The following is an 18,157-nucleotide window of genomic DNA, read 5'->3' as shown; positions in this document are numbered from 1 at the left end:
GAGGAGCAAAGTTTAATGGAGATATGTGGGGCAAGCTTTGTTTTGTTTTACAGAGGGTATTGAATGCCTGCCGGTGATGGTGGCAGATACGAAGGTGGTTTTTAAGAGACCTTTGGATATGCACATGGATACGCAGGATATGGATTATGTGCAGGCGGATGGTCTTGGCATCATGTTCGGCACAGACATTGTGGGCTGAAGGGCCTGTTCCTGTGCTGTACTGTTCTGTCTATGTAACCGGGTTTCTTTATAATAACATATGGCACAGAGTTTCTGCCTTACAACGCCAGAGACCCGGGTTCGATCCTGACTATAGGAGATGTCTATGTGAAGTTTGCACGTTCCCCCTGTGACCACATGGGTTTTCTCTGGGTGCTCAGGTTTCCTCCCACCCTCCAAAGATGCGCAGTGTTTGTAGAATTAGTGTACGGGTGGATCGCTGGTGGGCACAGGCGCGGTGGGCCAAGGGCCCTGTTTCCATGCTGCATCTCTAAACTAAACATAACACAACTGCACCCTCCAAGCAAACGACCTAACGCACGAAATATAGACACATGATCGCCTGCTTTTTCAGCTCATCCACTTCTGTTGCATTTCCCAGTCTGAAGTTTCTTATATAAGGACTGGACAAGCTAGATGCAGAAAAAATGGTCCCAATGTTGGGGGAGTCCAGAACCATGGGCCACAGTCTAAGAATATAGGGGAGGCCATTTAAAACTGAGGTGAGAAGGAACTTTTTCACCCAGAGAGTTGTGAATTTGTGCCATTCTCTGGCTCAGAAGGCAGTGGAGGCCAATTCACTGGATGAATTTAATAGAGAGTTAGATAGAGCTCTAGGGGCTAGCAGAATCAAGGGATATGGGGAGAAGGCAGGCACGGGTTACTGATTGTGGACGATCAGCTATGAATTGTGTTGCTGGCTCGAAGGGCCTAATGGCCTCCTCCTGCACCTATTTTCTATGTTTCTATGAAGCCATGATTTCTTTCTTCAACCCCTTCTACAGTTTTGCACAGAGATCTGATCTCCAGGTGCTCATCAAGGTAAAGCTCGTACAGGATCAGCTGTATAATGAGGATAAGCGACCTTGATTTCATCATCTTATTTTGGCGTCCATTGCTTAATACTTTCAACAATAACAGAAAGAAAATGAAAGCAGGGGGTTTCTCAAAATATCAATTGAAGTGATAATTAAACACTGTTGACTCTTGATAGCTAATCCCCAGCTGAACTTGGGGACTTCAGCTAATCCCCAGCTGAACTCAGCAGGTTACTCCAGCATTTTGTGAATAAATACCTTCGATTTGTACCAACATCTGCAGTTATTTTCTTACACCACATGAACAGTAATCTGTGCATTACTGTAGACGAGGGAAGGTCCAGGATACTTAATGAAGGAGGAAAGGTAATGCAATTCCAAGTCCGGAATATTGCCAGGATATTTGTAGGCGGTATATTTGCACAGTGGTGCAGCGGTAGAGTTGCTGCCTCACAGCGCCAGACAACCGGGTTCGATCCTGACTCGGGGGGGTTGCCTGTATGGAGATTGTACTTGGATTTTCGACAGATTCTCCGGTTTCCGCCCACACTCTAAAAACGTACAGGTTTGTAGGCTAATTGGCTTCTGTAAATTACAAATTGTCCCTAGTGTGTAGGATAGTGCTCGCATACGAGTGATTGCAAAAACAGCACAAACTCGGTGTGCCAAAGGGCTTGCTTCCGCACTGTATCTCTAAAGTCTAAAGTCAAATAGCGGCTGACCTAAGCTTGGTAATACAGATATTAGTGTATAAAATCATGAGAGGAATAGATCGGTAGATGCACGGAGCCTCTTGCCCAGAGTAGGTGAATCGAGGACCAGAGGACCTCAGGTGAAGAGGAAAAGATTTAATAGGAATCTGAGGGGTAACTTTTTCACACAGAGGGTGGTGGGTGTATGGAACAAGCTGCCAGAGGGGGTAGTTGGGGCAGGAACTATCCCATCGTTTAAGAAACAGATAGGCAGGTACATGGATAGGATAGGTTTGGAGGGATATGGACCAAGCGCAGGCAGGTCCATAGCCTTCAACAGTCTGACCTTGGGAGAAGACGGCAGGGGAAGAGAAAAGACATTCTGGTCTTCCATCATAGAGAGGAGGTGACTGGAGAAGACTCACTGTGATGGATGTTTCTTTTTTTTGTTTTGTGTCGGTTTGCGATTGGGTGTGTTATTGCTTATTTTTATTGCTCTTATTGTTGGACTGTGGGTAACGGAATTACGTCTAAAACACTTGGTTTTTTTTGGATGACAATAAAGGTTATTCTGATTCTGATTCTGATGTGGGACTAGTGTAGCCGAAGGCCCTGTTTCCACACTATGATTCCATCACTCTATGATTCCATCAAGATAGACACAAAATACTGGCAGCATCTGTGGAGAAAAGGAATAGGTGAGGTTTGGGGTCGGAACTCTTCTTCACACGGCAGTCTGGATGACAGTCTGAAAAAGGGTTCTGACCCGAAGTGTTACCTATTCCTTCTCTCCACAGATGCTGCCTGGCTCACTGAGTTACTCCAGCACTTTGTGTCTTTGTGTCTAAACCAGCATCTGCAGTTCCTTCCTACACAACAGATATCAGGTGTTCAGGAGACCCAGTCAGAGGAGCCCTGGCAAGTAAGTGCCCGGAGGTTTGTAGATGACATACAGTACACACAGACATGGTGCACAGATGTCAAAGAGTGAATGGTTAGTTTTAGTTTGGAGATACGGCGCAGAAACAGGCCCTTCGGCCCACCGAGTCCACGCCGACCAGCAATTACCCCGTACACTAGCACTATCCTACACATTAGGAACCATTAACAATTTCACCAAAGCCAATTAACCTACAAATCTCTACGCCTTGGGACTGTGGGAGGAAACCGGAGCACCCGGAGAAAACCCACACAGGTCATGGGGAGAACGTACAAACTCCGTGCAGATAACACCCATAGTCAGGATCGAACCCAGGTCCAAGGCACAACTCTACTGCTGCACCACCGAGCTGCCCAAAATGCCTTAAGGTTTGGATGAAATGCCAATGAAGTTGATTTCTTTGTCTTGGGTGCTTTGGAACAGCAATCATCCAGGCAAGTGGAGAGCATTTCACCACAGCCCTGACCCGCGCCATGCACACTGCACAAAGGCTTTGGGAGGGTCACAGCTGAATTGCTCAGCATGGGATGCCTAGTCTCAGACCTGTCATTGGGCCAGAGTATTTACATGGCTGGTCCAGTTAAGTTCCTGATCAGAATGTTAATAAGATGGAGGGGGGGGGGGGAATGGGCAAGACAAGTCTAGGATAAGGAGGCAAGACCTCTCTTGCTGCTCGTGGTCATTACCTAAAATCATCAGATGAAGAAATGATTCCCCATACGTTGTTCACTGTATATCTGGAATATTCTCCACACTCACTATTAAACACTGCAGTTAACTTGCCCTATGAGGTTAATGGTTTCTGTCCCCACAGATCGCGCCTAGCCTGCTGCATATTTATAGTATGTTTTGTTTTATCGCCAGTGTTTTTGCTTTTATCATCAGCTAGTTTCTTCCCTTAGATATTAAGACTGGCAGCAGTGGACATTTTAAACTGCCTCACCCGTCCACTTAGTTTACTGTTTTCATTTGCATGAGTTACAACCATCCCAAGGGTTATTGATTGTTGGGGTTGCGCAGAGGTGGAGTTGCTGCCTCACAGCGCCAGAGACCCGGGTTTGATCCCGACTACGGGTGCTGTCCGTACGGAGTTTGTACGTTCTCCCCCTGACCCGCGTGGGCTTTCTCCGGGATCTCTAGATTCCTCTCACAATCACAAGACGTACAGGTTTGTAGGTTAATTGACTTGGTACAATTCTAAATTGTCCCTAGTGTGTGTAGGATAATATAAGTGTGAGGACTCAGTGGGTCTGTCTCTAAACTGAACATGGTAACTATAGTTCAGACCATCAGTCTGAAGAAGGGTCTCGACCCGAAATGTCACCCATTCTTTCTCTCCCGAGATGCTGCCCTTCCCGCTGAGTTACTCCAGCATTTTGTGTGTCTACCATGGTAACTATAGTGGTAGCTTGCAACACCTTTCATTTCCGAGCAGCACTGTGTTGAATGGTACTAGGGAACCGCAGGAGGTCCACAAAAAGAAACGAGATTGAGATGGATGGTTGAGCCAAAGATTGACCTGCATTGCTACCGTGATGAATTGGCACTGGAGATTCTGTGCTCAAGGGACCTGAACAACCTTGTCCTGCGAGGTATAATTGAACTAGTTTGCTTGGAGTGTTTTTAATTTCCATAGTACAGTTTGATATATTTCCTCACATGTAGCAACAGCTTTTTAAAATTACAATCAGCTTTTAGCACAGGATTTATGGCTGAATTCGACCAAAGGTAGCTATGCAAAGGTTACTTATTGGATTACCGTCCCCAATTAATGTATTACAAACAGGTCTGCTTCATGCTCAACAGTTCCACCAGAGGGACCCCCCCACAGGCATCCAATTTATAAAAAGATTACAAAACAAAAAATGCTTGTGTCTTAATAATCTTTTTGTTTAAAGACACAGCGCGGAAACAGGCCCTTCGGCCCACCGAGTCCGCGCCGACCAGCGATCCCCGCACATTAACACTACTCTAAACACTAGGAACAATTTGCAATTATACCCCGCTCAGTAACCTACAAACCTGTACGTCTTTGGAGTGTGGGAGGAAGTGGGGCGCCCGGAGAAAACCCACAGGGTCACAGGGACAGCGTGCAAACTCCGTACAGACAGCACCCGAGGTCAGGATGGAACCCGGGTCGCTGGCACTGTGAAGCAGCAACTGAGTGCATTTGAGGCTGATAGAAAGTCAACCTCAGTCCCAGGGGATGGTGTCGGCAGAGGGTGGAGAATGAGGCAGACTATTCACGCACAGCAAGATCCCACAAGGAGCATGGCAATGGTGATCCTGGTGTGGCATTGTTGATTGAGGGCTCTCTATCGGTCATGTACTGGAAGGGGGACCCCCTGCTCTTCCTTAGACTAGTGCCTGGCTCCTCCCAGTCAAGCAGTGAGGAAACTGTCAGCGCTGTAACTCTGACCAGGATGGAACCCGTGTCTCTGGCGCTGTAATGCAGCAACTCTACCGTAGCGCCGTAACCTAGTAACCAGTGGGCAAGTTTGACTGTGTACTTGCACACATAGTCCCAACATTTTTTTTGAAATGTGGGGCAATCAGGGGAATGTTTTTTGTTTTTTTTAAAGGGAAATCTGGATTAAAATAATTTTCTAAATGTCATTAAAAACAGAATTAAGATTTTATTTACTATAGCATTTATCTTAGAAAATAACCCTCATCCCTTGACTGTCCATTCCAGCTCCACTCCACACTTCAGCATCAAACTCGGCGAACACTCTGGTACTGAGGCAACACTGCATAGTCAGAGTCAGAGTCACACAGCACGGAAACAGGCCCTTTGGCCCAACATGCCCATGCCATCCCCAAAATGCTCCATCAGTACTATAACGGAATTTGGCCCATATCCCTCTAAGACTTAAATATGCGTGTTCCTGATGACCTTTTCATACCTCTAGTTTTCCTCTCCCAGGACTCTGTCTGAAAAAGGCTCGACCCAAAACATCACCTATTCCTTTTCTCCAGAGATGCTGTCAAAATGTCATTTATATGATATTATAGTACCCGCCTCAATTACCTCCGCTGGCAGGAAAACAACTGCAGATGCTGGTTTAAATCGAAGGTAGACACAAAATGCTGGAGTAAGTCAGCGGGTCAGGCAGCATCGCGGGAGAGAAGGAATGGGTGACTTTTCGGATTGAGTCCCTTTTTCAGACTGATGCATGGGTGACGTTTCGTGTTGAGACCCTTCTTCAGTCTGAAGCCGAGTTACTCCAGCATTTTATAGACAATAGGTGCAGGAGAAAGGCCATTCGGCCCTTCGAGCCAGCACCGCCATTCAATGTGATCATGGCTGATCATTCTCAATCAGTACCCCGTTCCTGCCTTCTCCCCATACCTCCTGACTCCGCTATCCTTAACAGCTCTATCTAGCTCTCTCTTGAATGCATTCAGAGATTTGGCCTCCACTGCCTTCTGAGGCAGAGAATTCCAGATTCACAACTCTCTGACTGAAAAAGTTTTTCCTCATCTCAGTTCTAAATGGCCTACCCCTTATTCTTAAACTGTGGCCCCTTGTTCTGGACTCCCCCAACATTGGGAACATGTTTCCTGCCTCTAACGTGTCCAACCCCTTAATAATCTTATGCGTTTCGATAAGATCTCCTCTCATCCTTCTAAATTCCAGTGTATACAAGCCTAGTCGCTCCAGTCTTTCAACATATGACCGTCCCGCCATTCTGGGAATTAACCTAGTAAACCTACACTACACGCCCTCAATAGCAAGAATATCCTTCCTCAAATTTGGAGACTAAAACTGCACACAGTACTCCAGGTGCGGTCTCACTAGGGCCCTGTACAACTGTAGAAGGACCTCTTTGCTCCTATACTCAACTCCTCTTGTTATGAAGGCCAACATTCCATTGGCTTTCTTCACTGCCTGCTGTACCTGCATGCTTCCTTTCAGTTTTTGATGCACTAGGACACCCAGATCTCGTTCCACGTCCCCTTTTCCTAACTTTTGTGTCTACCTACCTCCTCTGGCAGCATTTTAGAGCACAAGATGATCTCCACTAAATACAGGAGGAAAGTATGTGTAGGAAGGAACTACAGATGCTGGTTTACTCTGAAAGTGGACACAAAATGCTGGAGTAACTCATCAGGTCAGGCAGCATCACTGGAGAAAACGAACAGGTGACGTTTGAACTGTGCGTCAAAAATAAATCGACTGGTTGCAACTGCTGTGTAAATGTTACACTTGTGTGATGGGCTATTACTGCACCAAACATAACGCATTCTATCGCCCCCTCATTGGTGGTGCGGTGGTAGAGTTGCCACCTTACAGCGAATGCAGCGCCGGAGACCCGGGTTCTACAGGCGCTGTCTGTACGGAGTTTGTACGTTCTCCCCGTGACCTGCATGGGTTTTCTCCGAGATCTTCGGTTTCCTCCCGCACGCCAAAGACGTACAGGTTTGTGGGTTAATTGGCTTGGTAAATGTAAAAATTGTCCCTAGTGGGTGTAGGATAGTGTTAATGTGGGGGAATCGCTGGTCGGCGCGGACCCGGTGGGCCGAAGGGCCTGTTTCCGAGCTGTATCTCTAAACTAAACTAAACTAAAGCACTCTTGCTCCTGATTCTGGAGCTGCTGCAACAACTCAGTTTACAACAAGGGCTCCTGGTGGAAGGTGAGAAAACTGTGTCACAAGGAGACAAATCATTTCAAACATTGACGATCAGCCGACAACACGAGCTTAAGTGAGGGGATAGGAGGACTGTTGAGATCTCACTAATTAGCTCCTCAAGGAGGGAGCCAAATAGAGCTACATTAATTCAACATATGCAAGTAAAATATAATTTTTGAAATAAAAAACAAAATGGATGTCATAGTCATACAGCACATAAACAGGCCCTTCAGCTCAACTTGTCAATGGCGACAAAGATACCCCATCCAAGTTCGTCCCATTTGCCCATGTTCTATATCCCTCTAAACATTTCCTATCCATGTACCTGTCCAAGTGTCTCTTAAATGCTGATATATAGTACCTGCCTCAACTACCTCCTCTGGACGATCATTCCATATACCCACCACCCTCTGAAAAGGTTCCTCTTGGGCGGTCACGGTGGTGCAGCGGTAGAGTTGCTGCCTTACAGCTATTGCAGCACCATAGACCTGGGTTCCATCCCGACTACGAGTGTTGTCTGTACGGAGTTTGTACGTTCTCCCCGTGACCTGCGTGGGTTTTTTCCAAGATCTTCGGTTTCCCCCCACACTACAAAGACGTGCAGGTTTGTAGGTTAATTGGCTTGTAGATGTAAATTGTCCCTAGTGTGTGTAGGATAGTGTTAATGTGCGGGGATCGCTGGTCGGCGCGGACTCGGTGGGCCAAAGGGCCTGTTTCCGCGCTGTATCTCTAAACTAAACTGAAAAATCTTGATCCTCTCTCCATAAACCTATGTCCTCTGGTTTTTGATTACCCCTACCTTGGGTAAAAGACTCTGCGCATTCACCCTATCTATTTGCTTCATGATTTTGTACATCTCTATGAGATTGCTACTCAGCATCCCGTGCTCCAAGGAATAAAGTCCTCGCCTGCCCAACCTTTCCATACAGCTCAGGTCCTTCAGTCCAGGCAACATCCTCAAATCTTCTCTGCGCTCTTTAAAGCTGTCTTTAGATATTAACAATAAGGTTGTTCAAACGTACACCAGATTATAGGAAGGTTCATCATCCACAGATGAACCTTGCTCTTGACAACACCATGTGTAAGAAGAAACTTAGTTTTGCTTATAGAAACTTTTGTTTATAGAAACGTATAAAATTATAAAAGGACTGGACAAGCTGGATGCAGGAAACATGTTCCCAATGTTGGGGGAGTCCAGAACCAGGGGCCACAGTCTAAGAATAAAGGGGAGCCCATTTAAAACTGAGATGAGAAAAAACCTTCGCACCCAGAGGGTTTTGAATTTGTGGAATTCTCTGCCACAGTGGAGGCCAATTTACTGGATGAATTTAAAAGAGAGTTGGATAGAGCTCTCCAGGGGCTAGTGGAATCAAGGGATATGGGGAGAAGGCAGGCATGGGGTACTGATTTAGGATGGTCAGCCATAATTACAATGAATGGCAGTGCTGGCTCAAAGGGCCAAATGGCCTCCTCCTGCACCTATTTTCTATGTTTCTATGGAACTGCAGATGCTGGTTTAAACCGAAGTTAGACACAAAAAGCTGGAGTAACTCAGCGGGACAGGCAGCATCTCTGAAGAGAAGGAATGGGTGACGTTTCGGGTCAACCCAAAACGTCATCCATTCCTTCATGCTGCTGAGTTACTCCAGCTTTTTCTGTCTAACATGACAACTATATCATGACTTTAACAGTCCTGTCATCCATTTCTCATTTCAACTGTACCTTCATGGTAGCTGAAGATCTCCATACTTGGCTCAGTGTAGGGGTTGAAGGCTGGTTTATAACGAAGTTTGGTTATACCTGTCAAGTGGAAAAAGACACAGTAAGAAAATCTTACATTTCAAATCTTAATGGAATAATTGGAATTCTAGAGCAAACAGCAAACTACTGGAGGAACTCAGCGGGTTGAGCAGCATCTGCTAGTTTCACTGTTCATATCTCTTCATTTTCACCTCTTCTAGAGCCAACAATGGGCCATTGTGGGGTCCACCCGTCACGATGGCGCAGCGGTAGAGTTGCTGCCTTACAGCGAATGCAGCGCCGGAGACCCGGGTGCGATCCCGACTACGGGTGCTATCTGTACGGAGTTTGTATGTTCTCCCCGTGGGTTTTCTCTGAGATCTTCGGTTTCCTCCCACACTCCAAAGACGCGCAGATTTGTAGGTTAATTGGCTTGGTAAATGTAAAAATTGTCCCTCATGGGATGGTGTTAGTGTGCGGGGATCACTGGTCAGCGCGGACCCGGTGGGCCAAAGGGCCTGTTTCCATGCTGTATCTCTAAACTAAACCTTTCCTTGGTCATCTGTCCCGGCTGATTTGTTCTGAACCTTTTCACACCTAGTTTCCCTCTGACCTGACTCTCAGTCTGAAGATGGGTCTCGACCCGAAAGGTCACCTATTCCTTCTCTCCAGTGATACTGCCTGACCGGCTGAGTTTCTCCAGCATTTTGTATCTAATCTGAGGTTATCCGTTCAGTTGGACACATTCAGAGCTGCATCAAACTATCGCACAAAACACTTTCTCAAGGTAGTTTGAGAATTGCACAAATGCACTCCAACCTTCCCACAATAGACCACACCACAAGGAGGGGGAAATATACCATTGGTCAGCTCAAAAAGGCTGTTACTCACTCACACACAATGAGGGTGATGGGTCTGATGGTTACTATGCTAAATGGTTTAAGAGATGAATTAACATGGTCTGCTGAAATATTCACAAAAGCCTTATTTCTACCGGTCCTATAATTGCTCACCAGTCACTGCAGCACCTCCCAGTCCTCCCTAACACGGACATTCGTAAAAGAATAAACGTCAACAAATCCATGTTGTTTACACTTCGGACACTCGACTCACAAAGACACTCAATTCGGAGCTGTGCAGTGAGGCAGGCAGAGTTTAGTTTTGAGATACAGTGTGGAAACAGGCCCTTTGGCCCACCGAGCCCCATATACTAGTTTTACTCGACACACCAGGGAAAATCCAATTCACCTACAAACCTGCATGTCTTTGGAATGTGGGAGGAAAATGGAGCACCCGGAGAAAACCCACGCAGGTCATATGAGATCCACACAGACAGCACCCGTAATCAGGGGCGCTGTAAAGCAGCAACTCTACCGCTGCGCCACAGTGTGGTAATGATTCCACAATTCTCAAATATGAGCTGCAGTGATTATTTTCTTGACTCGTGTCAGTACAGAAGAGAAGAGAGAGAAACCATACAGATACAGTCTTACCTAATTTGGTAAAGAACTGCTGGAGAACTCCCATTAGGTCACCCAGAGTAAGATCGTAATCTGCCACCACCCCCTCGATCTGGTGGAACTCAGCTAAGTGAGTGGCATCCAGCGTTTCATTGCGGAAGACACGATCAATGGAGAAATACTTCACTGGTGTGAAGGCTTCCTGTGTGATAAGGAGAAAGACCGTTAGCATCATTGCATCGGTTAGTTGGAGACGAAATGTGTTTAACCTTACAGTTTAAAGTCAAATTATGCACAGACAATTCTCTTGAATTGGGTATGCTGGAGAACTGCTTGGGGCAGCACATTGGAGCAATGGTAGCATTGGTGCCTCACAGCGCCAGAGACCCAGGATCGATCCTGACTCAGGGTGCTGCTGTGTGGAATTTGCATGTCCTCCCTGTGAACACGTGGGTTTTCTCTGAGTGCTCCAGTTTCCTCTTACACTCCAAACGATGGACAGGTTTGTAAGTCAATTGGCTTTGGTAAAATTGCAAACTGTCCCTCGTGTGTAGGACAGTGCTAAGGTCGGCGCTGACTCAGTGGGCCGAAGAATCTATTTCCATGCTGTACCGCTGAAGCCTAAATAGTTTAACGCTTAAATGTAAAATTGTACCTTGTAATCAGATGTGCGGTTTGTGAGTTCCTCTTGTCCCATCCTACCTAAAACCACAGATGGCCTCCAGAAAGGCCCGTTTAACCAGAACTTCCTGCAGGCTATCCAAAGAGTATCCAAAGTTTTAGTGTTTCACCAAGGTGGAAGTTACTTAAATTTCTTACTGATTTGGTAATATTACAAACGTTCCTTTAGCGAGAGGCTGTAACGGGTCTGTACACTGACCTCACTGGCATAGAGACAACATGCTCGCAGTGTCCACCTGTCAATCCCCCTCAGAAGCTCACATTTTAATTAGATCACCTCTCATTTTTCCATTCTGGAGTATAAGCCAACCTTCTCAACCTTTACTTTTAGACGTTAGACTTTGGAGATGCAGCGCAGAAACAGGCCCACCGAGTCCACGCCGACCAGCGATCACCTCGTACACTAGCACCATCCCACACACACACTAAGGACTTTTTACAATTTTACCGAAGTCAAATAACCTACATGTCCTTGGAGTGTGGGAGGAAACCGGAGCACCCAGGGTAAACCCACACAGTCACAGGGAGAATGCACAAACTCCGTACAGTCAGCACCCGGAGTCAGGATCGAACCTGGGTCTCTGGCGCTGTGAAGCAGCAACTCTACCGCTATGCTACTGTGTCACTCCATTTTAATCAGACCTGTCTTAACCTCCCTTAATCTAAAAGTCCTCTTTTATCTGGAAACGTGCTAAGATGGCACCTTTGCGGATCAGCTGGCAGAGGCATTCAAAGATATCTCATTACTCCATTATGAGGTGCTGCTTCAAGAAGACTACTATCATCCTGATGCCAAAGAAATGTTAGGTAGCATGCTTTAATAACTGCCATCTAGTGGCTCAGACAACCACCATCACAAAGTGTTTTGAGAGACTGGTGCCCGACGCACATTAACTCCAGCCTCCCATTCAGCCTTGATTCACCACAGTTTGTTTAGTGTCACAACAGGTGCGCAGTACACACCATCTCCATGGCCCCAAACTCAACTCCGGAACGCTAAAACAACACGGACGTCTATTTATTGACCGTAATTCCACCTTCAACACCATAATCCCACCCAAACTCATCTCCAAGCCCTTGGTCGCTGGATTAAGCGCCCACCTCTGCAACTTTCTGGCCCATAAAGGACTATCAGTGAGGATAGGTGAGAACACATCCAATAATTCTAAATGCCAGTGCCCCGCACTAATGCGTTCAGTCCCCTCCTACGCTCACTGTACGCTTATGACTGTGTCAGCTGTAACACTATCCACAGGTTTGCACATGACACCACTGTGGTGAGCCAGAAAATGAACAATGGCAAGACGGACTACAGGAAGGAGGTAGAGAACAGTATCATAGTATCATTGTCTGTATCCGATCTCACCTAACAAACAGCTACCAATGAGCTGTTTCCTGTATCATTGTTACTTTTCTGTATATCTTTCATTCATTTGTTCTACATCACCGTCTATATCTCTCACTGAGTCCCTGCCGACCAGAGATCGCCCCGTACACTAGCACTATCCGGCACGCTAGGGACAATTTACAATTTTTACAGAAGCCAAGTAACCTACAAAGTACCTCTTTGCAGCACCCTGAGAAATCCCACAAGGTCACAGGGAGAACGTACAAATTCTGTACAGGCAGCACCCGTAGACAAGATCGAACCCAGGTCTCTGGCGTTGTCAGGCAGCAGCTCTACCGCTTCGCCACTGTGCCGCCTTGGAATTGTGCTGAATTTACAGTGAGGAACACTAATACTGTAACAGCCTCAGTAGAAGGGCAGGAAAATACAGATTTTCATCCAGATTACTGCTGCAATTTGCACGCACAAGAGGACTTGTCTGTGAAGAGCAGCCACTTGCTGGTGGGTTTGGAGTTGTCAATGGACAAGAATCATCTCACCTGTTGGGCCAGTTTGTACAGCATCCGTGCGCTGACTGCCGTTGTGTGTGTTCGCAGAAGATTCTTTTGCGCTTCTTCAATCTTCCAATCGTATTTGTACCTGAATGCACACACAAACACTAAACGTTACCAAAGCACGTGGATATAAAGAGTGCAATGTTGCATGGGGCAATTTCTCCAATTCTGAACTTTTGTAAAGAATCCAGTCATTCACAATACATTTCCCAACTTCTCTCGTCAATAACTTCTCAGATGATCCAAATATATAATCTAAATGAGAGGCTTCTTTAAGCTGCATTTAGGGTGGTCACGGTGGCGCAGCGGTAGAGTTGCTGCCTTACAGCGAATGCAGCGCCGGAGACCAGGGTTCCATCCCGACTACGGGTGCTGCCTGTACGGAGTTTGTACGTTCTCCCCATGACCCGCGTGGGTTTTCTCCGAGATCGTCGGTTTCCTCCCACACTCCAAAGACGCACAGATTTGTATGTTAATTGGCTTGGTGAATGTAAAAATTGTCCCTAGTGGGTATAGGATGGTGTTGTCCATAGAGCTCAGAGGACCATCGGAACACAGCTACCAGCCTTGGAGGTCATCTACAACACATGATGCCTCAGAAAAGCCACCAGCATCCACAAAGACTCTTCACACTCCTGCAACAGTCTGTTCGAACTTCTACCATCGGGCAGACGATACAAGGCCTTCTACGCCCTCACCTCCAGACTCAGGAACAGCTTCATCCCCAGGGCCATAGCTGCCATGAACCGGTCCCGCACAGTGAACCGGCACCGACCTACTTGCACTTTATTCTGTTTTAAAACTGTTCTAATTTGTTTCATTGGGTTGTTTAAATTAATACTGACTAGCTAATTAATTTATTGCATTGTATGAGAGGCGCATTCCCAATCTCGTTGTACAATGACAATAAAGATATATTGTATTGTATTGTATTGTATTGTGTTAATGTACGGGGATCGCTGGTCGGCGCGGACCCAGTGGGCCGAAGGGCCTGTTTCCACGCTGTATCTCTAAGCTAAACTAAAAAAAGTGCTAGACATCCAACTGCTGAGATCCTATAACTTGTGCACATTCTAGGGAATACGCTCCAGCAAAATCTTAAATAAAAGCTGCCATGTTCTTTCCCGCCCAAACTATGAGATACTCAAATTTGTTTTAAATCTGGGACAAACACCGGAAATGCAGCTGTCATTAGAGAGGGTCTAGAGGAATGTTTACGAGAATGATCCAAGGAATGATTGGGTTAACATAGAGATAGAGCTCTTGGGGGCTAGTGGAATCAAGGGATATGGGGAGAAGGCAGGCACGGGTTACAGATTGTGGATGATCAGCCATGATCGCAATGAATGGCTGTGCTGGCTGGAAGGGCCAAATGGCCTCCTCCTGCACCTATTTTCTATGTTAACATATGATGAGTGTTTGACAGCACGGGGTCCGTATTCACTGGAGTTCAGATTCACTGGAGTTCAGAAGGATGAGGAAATTTACCGAATAGTGAAAGGCCTGGATAGAGCGAATGTGGCGAGGATGTTTCCATTCCCAAGAGTCAAGAGTCTCCCGAGTCAAGGACCAAAGGCCATAGCCTCAGACAAAAAGGACGTACCTTTAGAAAGGAGACGAGGAAGAACTTCTTCAGTCAGAAAGTAGTGAATCTGAGGAAATCATTGCCACAGATGGTTGTGGAGGCCGTCAATTGATATTTTTAAGGAGGAGATTGACAGATTCTTGATTAGTAATGGTGTCAGGGGTTCTGGGGAGAAGGTAGGAGAATAGGGTTGAGAGGGAAAGATAGATCAGCCATGATTGAAAGGTGTAGACTTGATGGTCTAATTCTGCTCCTAGAACTTATGAGCGCACAATGCTCCATATCTATCTGAGGGAAAACTGTCTCTCGTTGCTTAGTTCCCTCAAACATAAACCAACCTGCTCATGGAACAACAATTTTGCTCAGAATCTCCCGCATCACCTCACAGGCAATGAAGTGCTCTTGAACTTAATCAATGTTCATAAGCATATGTAATCGGAGCAGAATTAGGCCATTCAGCCCATCAAGTCTACTCCGCCATGCAATAAAGGCTGATCTATCTTCCTCCCTCTCAACCCTATTCTCCTGCCTTCTCCCCATACCCCCTGACACCTGTACTAATCAAGAATCTGTCAACTGTGCCTTAAAAATACCCAATGACAGCCTCCACAGCCGTCTGTAGCAAAGAATTCCACTGATTCGCCAACGTCTGACTAAAGAAATTCCTCCTCATCTCCTTTCTGAAAGTACGTCCTTTTATTCCGAGGCTGTGGCCTTTGATCCTAAACTCTCCCATTAGTGGAATGATCCCTTCATCGGTACGTTTCAATGTTGCAATAGAGGAAACGCCGCGCCAACGCAACAAACCACAAACAGAAAAAAGATAAGGATCACATATTCTCAGCTCCCTGTTGTTCGTCGATAATGTCAAAGACCCTCATATTATTGCTCCATATCTTAAGTGACGCCTTACCGTCATGTTAACTGCACATGAATAATATAACCTGCTCAACAATTTGAGAAGTCCAAGACATGCACCAATGAAGACACAGAAAACATGCAGTTCTTAGTATCACAAGTAATTAGAACAGACTCACCCTTGCGATCCATATCCTCCCACTGAGTGCACCTTTTTTACTCTTTGAAGATAATCCATTGGAAATCCGGTAGCAACGGCCGGGTCTGGGAGGAGGGAAGAGGAAAAGAAAAACAGATCATTCACGGGCAATCCTTCAAAAAGAAAATTTGGCATTATTGAGCTCACTAAAAAATCATGGGAGAAACAATGTAATGACTCCTGTCTGGATGGAGTACAGGTAGTCCTCAGCTTCCGTTCCAAGAAACCAATCATAAACTGAAAGTATTGTAAGTCGAAATGCATTTAACACACGCGGTCACGTGGCCGGAAGCGAGCGACAGCTCGCTACAGGTCGCTGCCGTTTGCACCATCACAAAGTCGAACTATCGCAAGTGGAAACATCGTAAGCCAGGGAGCACCTGTCATTGTCATTCCACTAAATCACAGCAGGTTGGCGCACTTGAGTCAATTTATTGTATTTGAAGATTGGTTTAAAAAAGATCAATGCTTAGCGTATTATTGCAGGTCTGACAGTTCACAACTTATTCAACACGGATTGATCTTGGCATGCAGTCACTCCTAAAGAAGCATAAAGCCATTTTCTCATCACAAGATTCCACAAATGAACCAAATCTACTTTGCAGTCGAAGGAATGTTGGTACACAAAATGCAAAAATCTAGGATTACAGACAAGTTTGAAACTGTATACTATCAGACTCGGTAACAGCTTCTTCCCCTCTGCGATCAGGCTTCTCAATGGTCCTAGGGTACTGTCCAATTCACCTCTATCCTAGTGCAAACAGGCACACAGCATGGAAAATTGCCCATGCCGACAAGATGCCTCATCTACACTAGTCCCACCTGTAGTGTTTGGCCAGCGCATCTGACCTCCATTGTTCAATTTAATACCGAGGCCAGGGGTGGAAATCTGTTGTGCTGAGCTGAGAGGCCATAAGCACTTTAAGGCTAATCTTTCGGTTATCGGCAAACTGCTGCAATCCACTTCATTTGAATGGGGTAGCTGACCTGCAAGCTGAGTGAAGGCCAAGTGCCAGTGCTTTATGGAACACAAAAAAACACCCTTTTTCACAAAAAGAGTGGTGGGTGTATGAAACAAGCTGCCAGAGGAGGTTTGACACTGGGACTATCCCAGTATTTAAGAAGCAGTTAGACCGGTACATGGATAGGACAGGTTTTGAGGGATATCGACCAAACATGGGCAGCTGGGATATGCTGGTGGGTGTACGCAAGTTGGGCCGAAGGGCCTGTTTCCACATGATATCACAAAGGAGTCGGCACGGTGGCTCTGCGGTAGAATTGCGGCCTCACAGCGCCAGAGACCCGGGTTCCATCCTGACTACGGGTGCTGCCTCTACGGAGTTTGTACGTTCTCCCCATGAGTTTTCCCTGGGTGTTCCAGTTTCCTCCCGTATTCCAAAGATGGACAGGTTTGTAGGGTTATTAGCTTCGGTAAAGATTGTAAATTGTCCCTGGTGTGCAAGACGGTGCCAGTGTATGGGGATCGCTGGTCGGCCAGACTTGGTGGATCTAAGAGCATGTTTCGACACTGCCTCTCTACACTACACTAACTCACTGGATCAGGCAGCATCTCTGGAGGACATGGATAGGCAACATTTTGGGTCAAGATCTTTCTTGCTTTGTTTAATGTTCTAAATTCTAATTGATATTAATAACTTAAATTCACTTACATCAGCTAAATTTTTATATATGTTTTAATATTTGTTTAATTTTATTTCACCTGCTTTTAATTGTTGATCTGACAGCATGATCTGTCAATGGACCTCATGGAGTTATGAGGCTGGGGCCTGAGGGACTGCTCCTGGGCCTATTTGTTACTCATGGACTGTGCAGCTGGGCCAGGCTGGCAGGGCTCACCCACCCTGTGGGCAAGAGTGAAGCCTCTGTAATTCACGGACCACGTCAAACACTACCGAGTGTCATCAAGATGTTTGATTGGGCTGGGCGTCTCTATCAAGCCTGATTCAGTGGTCACTCCACACACAGACTTTCTGGTGAGCAACATCCACTAATAAATCAGCTCTCCGCATTGCGATATCATAGCTCCCATAAGACGATGCTTTAAATTGCCGTAGCATTCAATCTCCCCTCTTCACTGAACCAGAGAAAGTTTAATTTAGTTTTAGTTTAGTTTATACAGCGCGGAAACAGGCCCTTCGGCCCACCGGGTCCGCGCCGACCAGCGATCCCCGCACACTAACACCATCCTATACCCACTAGGGACAATTTTTACATTTACCAAGCCAATTAACCTACATACCTGCACGTCTTTGGAGTGTGGGAGGAAACTGAAGATCTCGGAGAAAATGCGGTCACGGGAAGAAGGTAAAAACTCCGTACAGACAGCACCCATAGTCAGGACGAACCCGGGTCTCCAGCGTTGCATTCGCTGTAAAGCAGCAACTCTACCGTGCTGCCCAAGGATTCA

At 46.2% G+C, this 18,157-nt stretch overlaps 1 protein-coding gene across 2 annotated transcripts in view; it reads right to left on the bottom strand.

Annotated features, from left to right (window-relative positions):
* Positions 1-18,157, bottom strand: part of farsa (phenylalanyl-tRNA synthetase subunit alpha) — a 61,214-nt gene that overhangs the window by 18,164 nt on the left and 24,893 nt on the right. For both annotated transcript variants that reach the window (XM_078429512.1, XM_078429511.1), the window contains exons 8-11: positions 15,710-15,794; positions 13,073-13,172; positions 10,538-10,706; positions 9,027-9,104 (exon numbers count right to left, since the gene is read on the bottom strand). In XM_078429512.1, coding sequence (XP_078285638.1) covers positions 9,027-9,104; positions 10,538-10,706; positions 13,073-13,172; positions 15,710-15,794 — 432 coding nt within the window. The remainder of the gene's footprint in view (positions 1-9,026; positions 9,105-10,537; positions 10,707-13,072; positions 13,173-15,709; positions 15,795-18,157) is intronic.

Source organism: Rhinoraja longicauda, chromosome 37, assembly GCF_053455715.1.
Source record: "Rhinoraja longicauda isolate Sanriku21f chromosome 37, sRhiLon1.1, whole genome shotgun sequence".
NCBI classification, from domain to species: Eukaryota; Metazoa; Chordata; class Chondrichthyes; order Rajiformes; family Arhynchobatidae; genus Rhinoraja; species Rhinoraja longicauda.
Note: the sequence above shows the minus strand (reverse complement) of the source record. Positions and strands in the feature narration are given on the sequence as shown.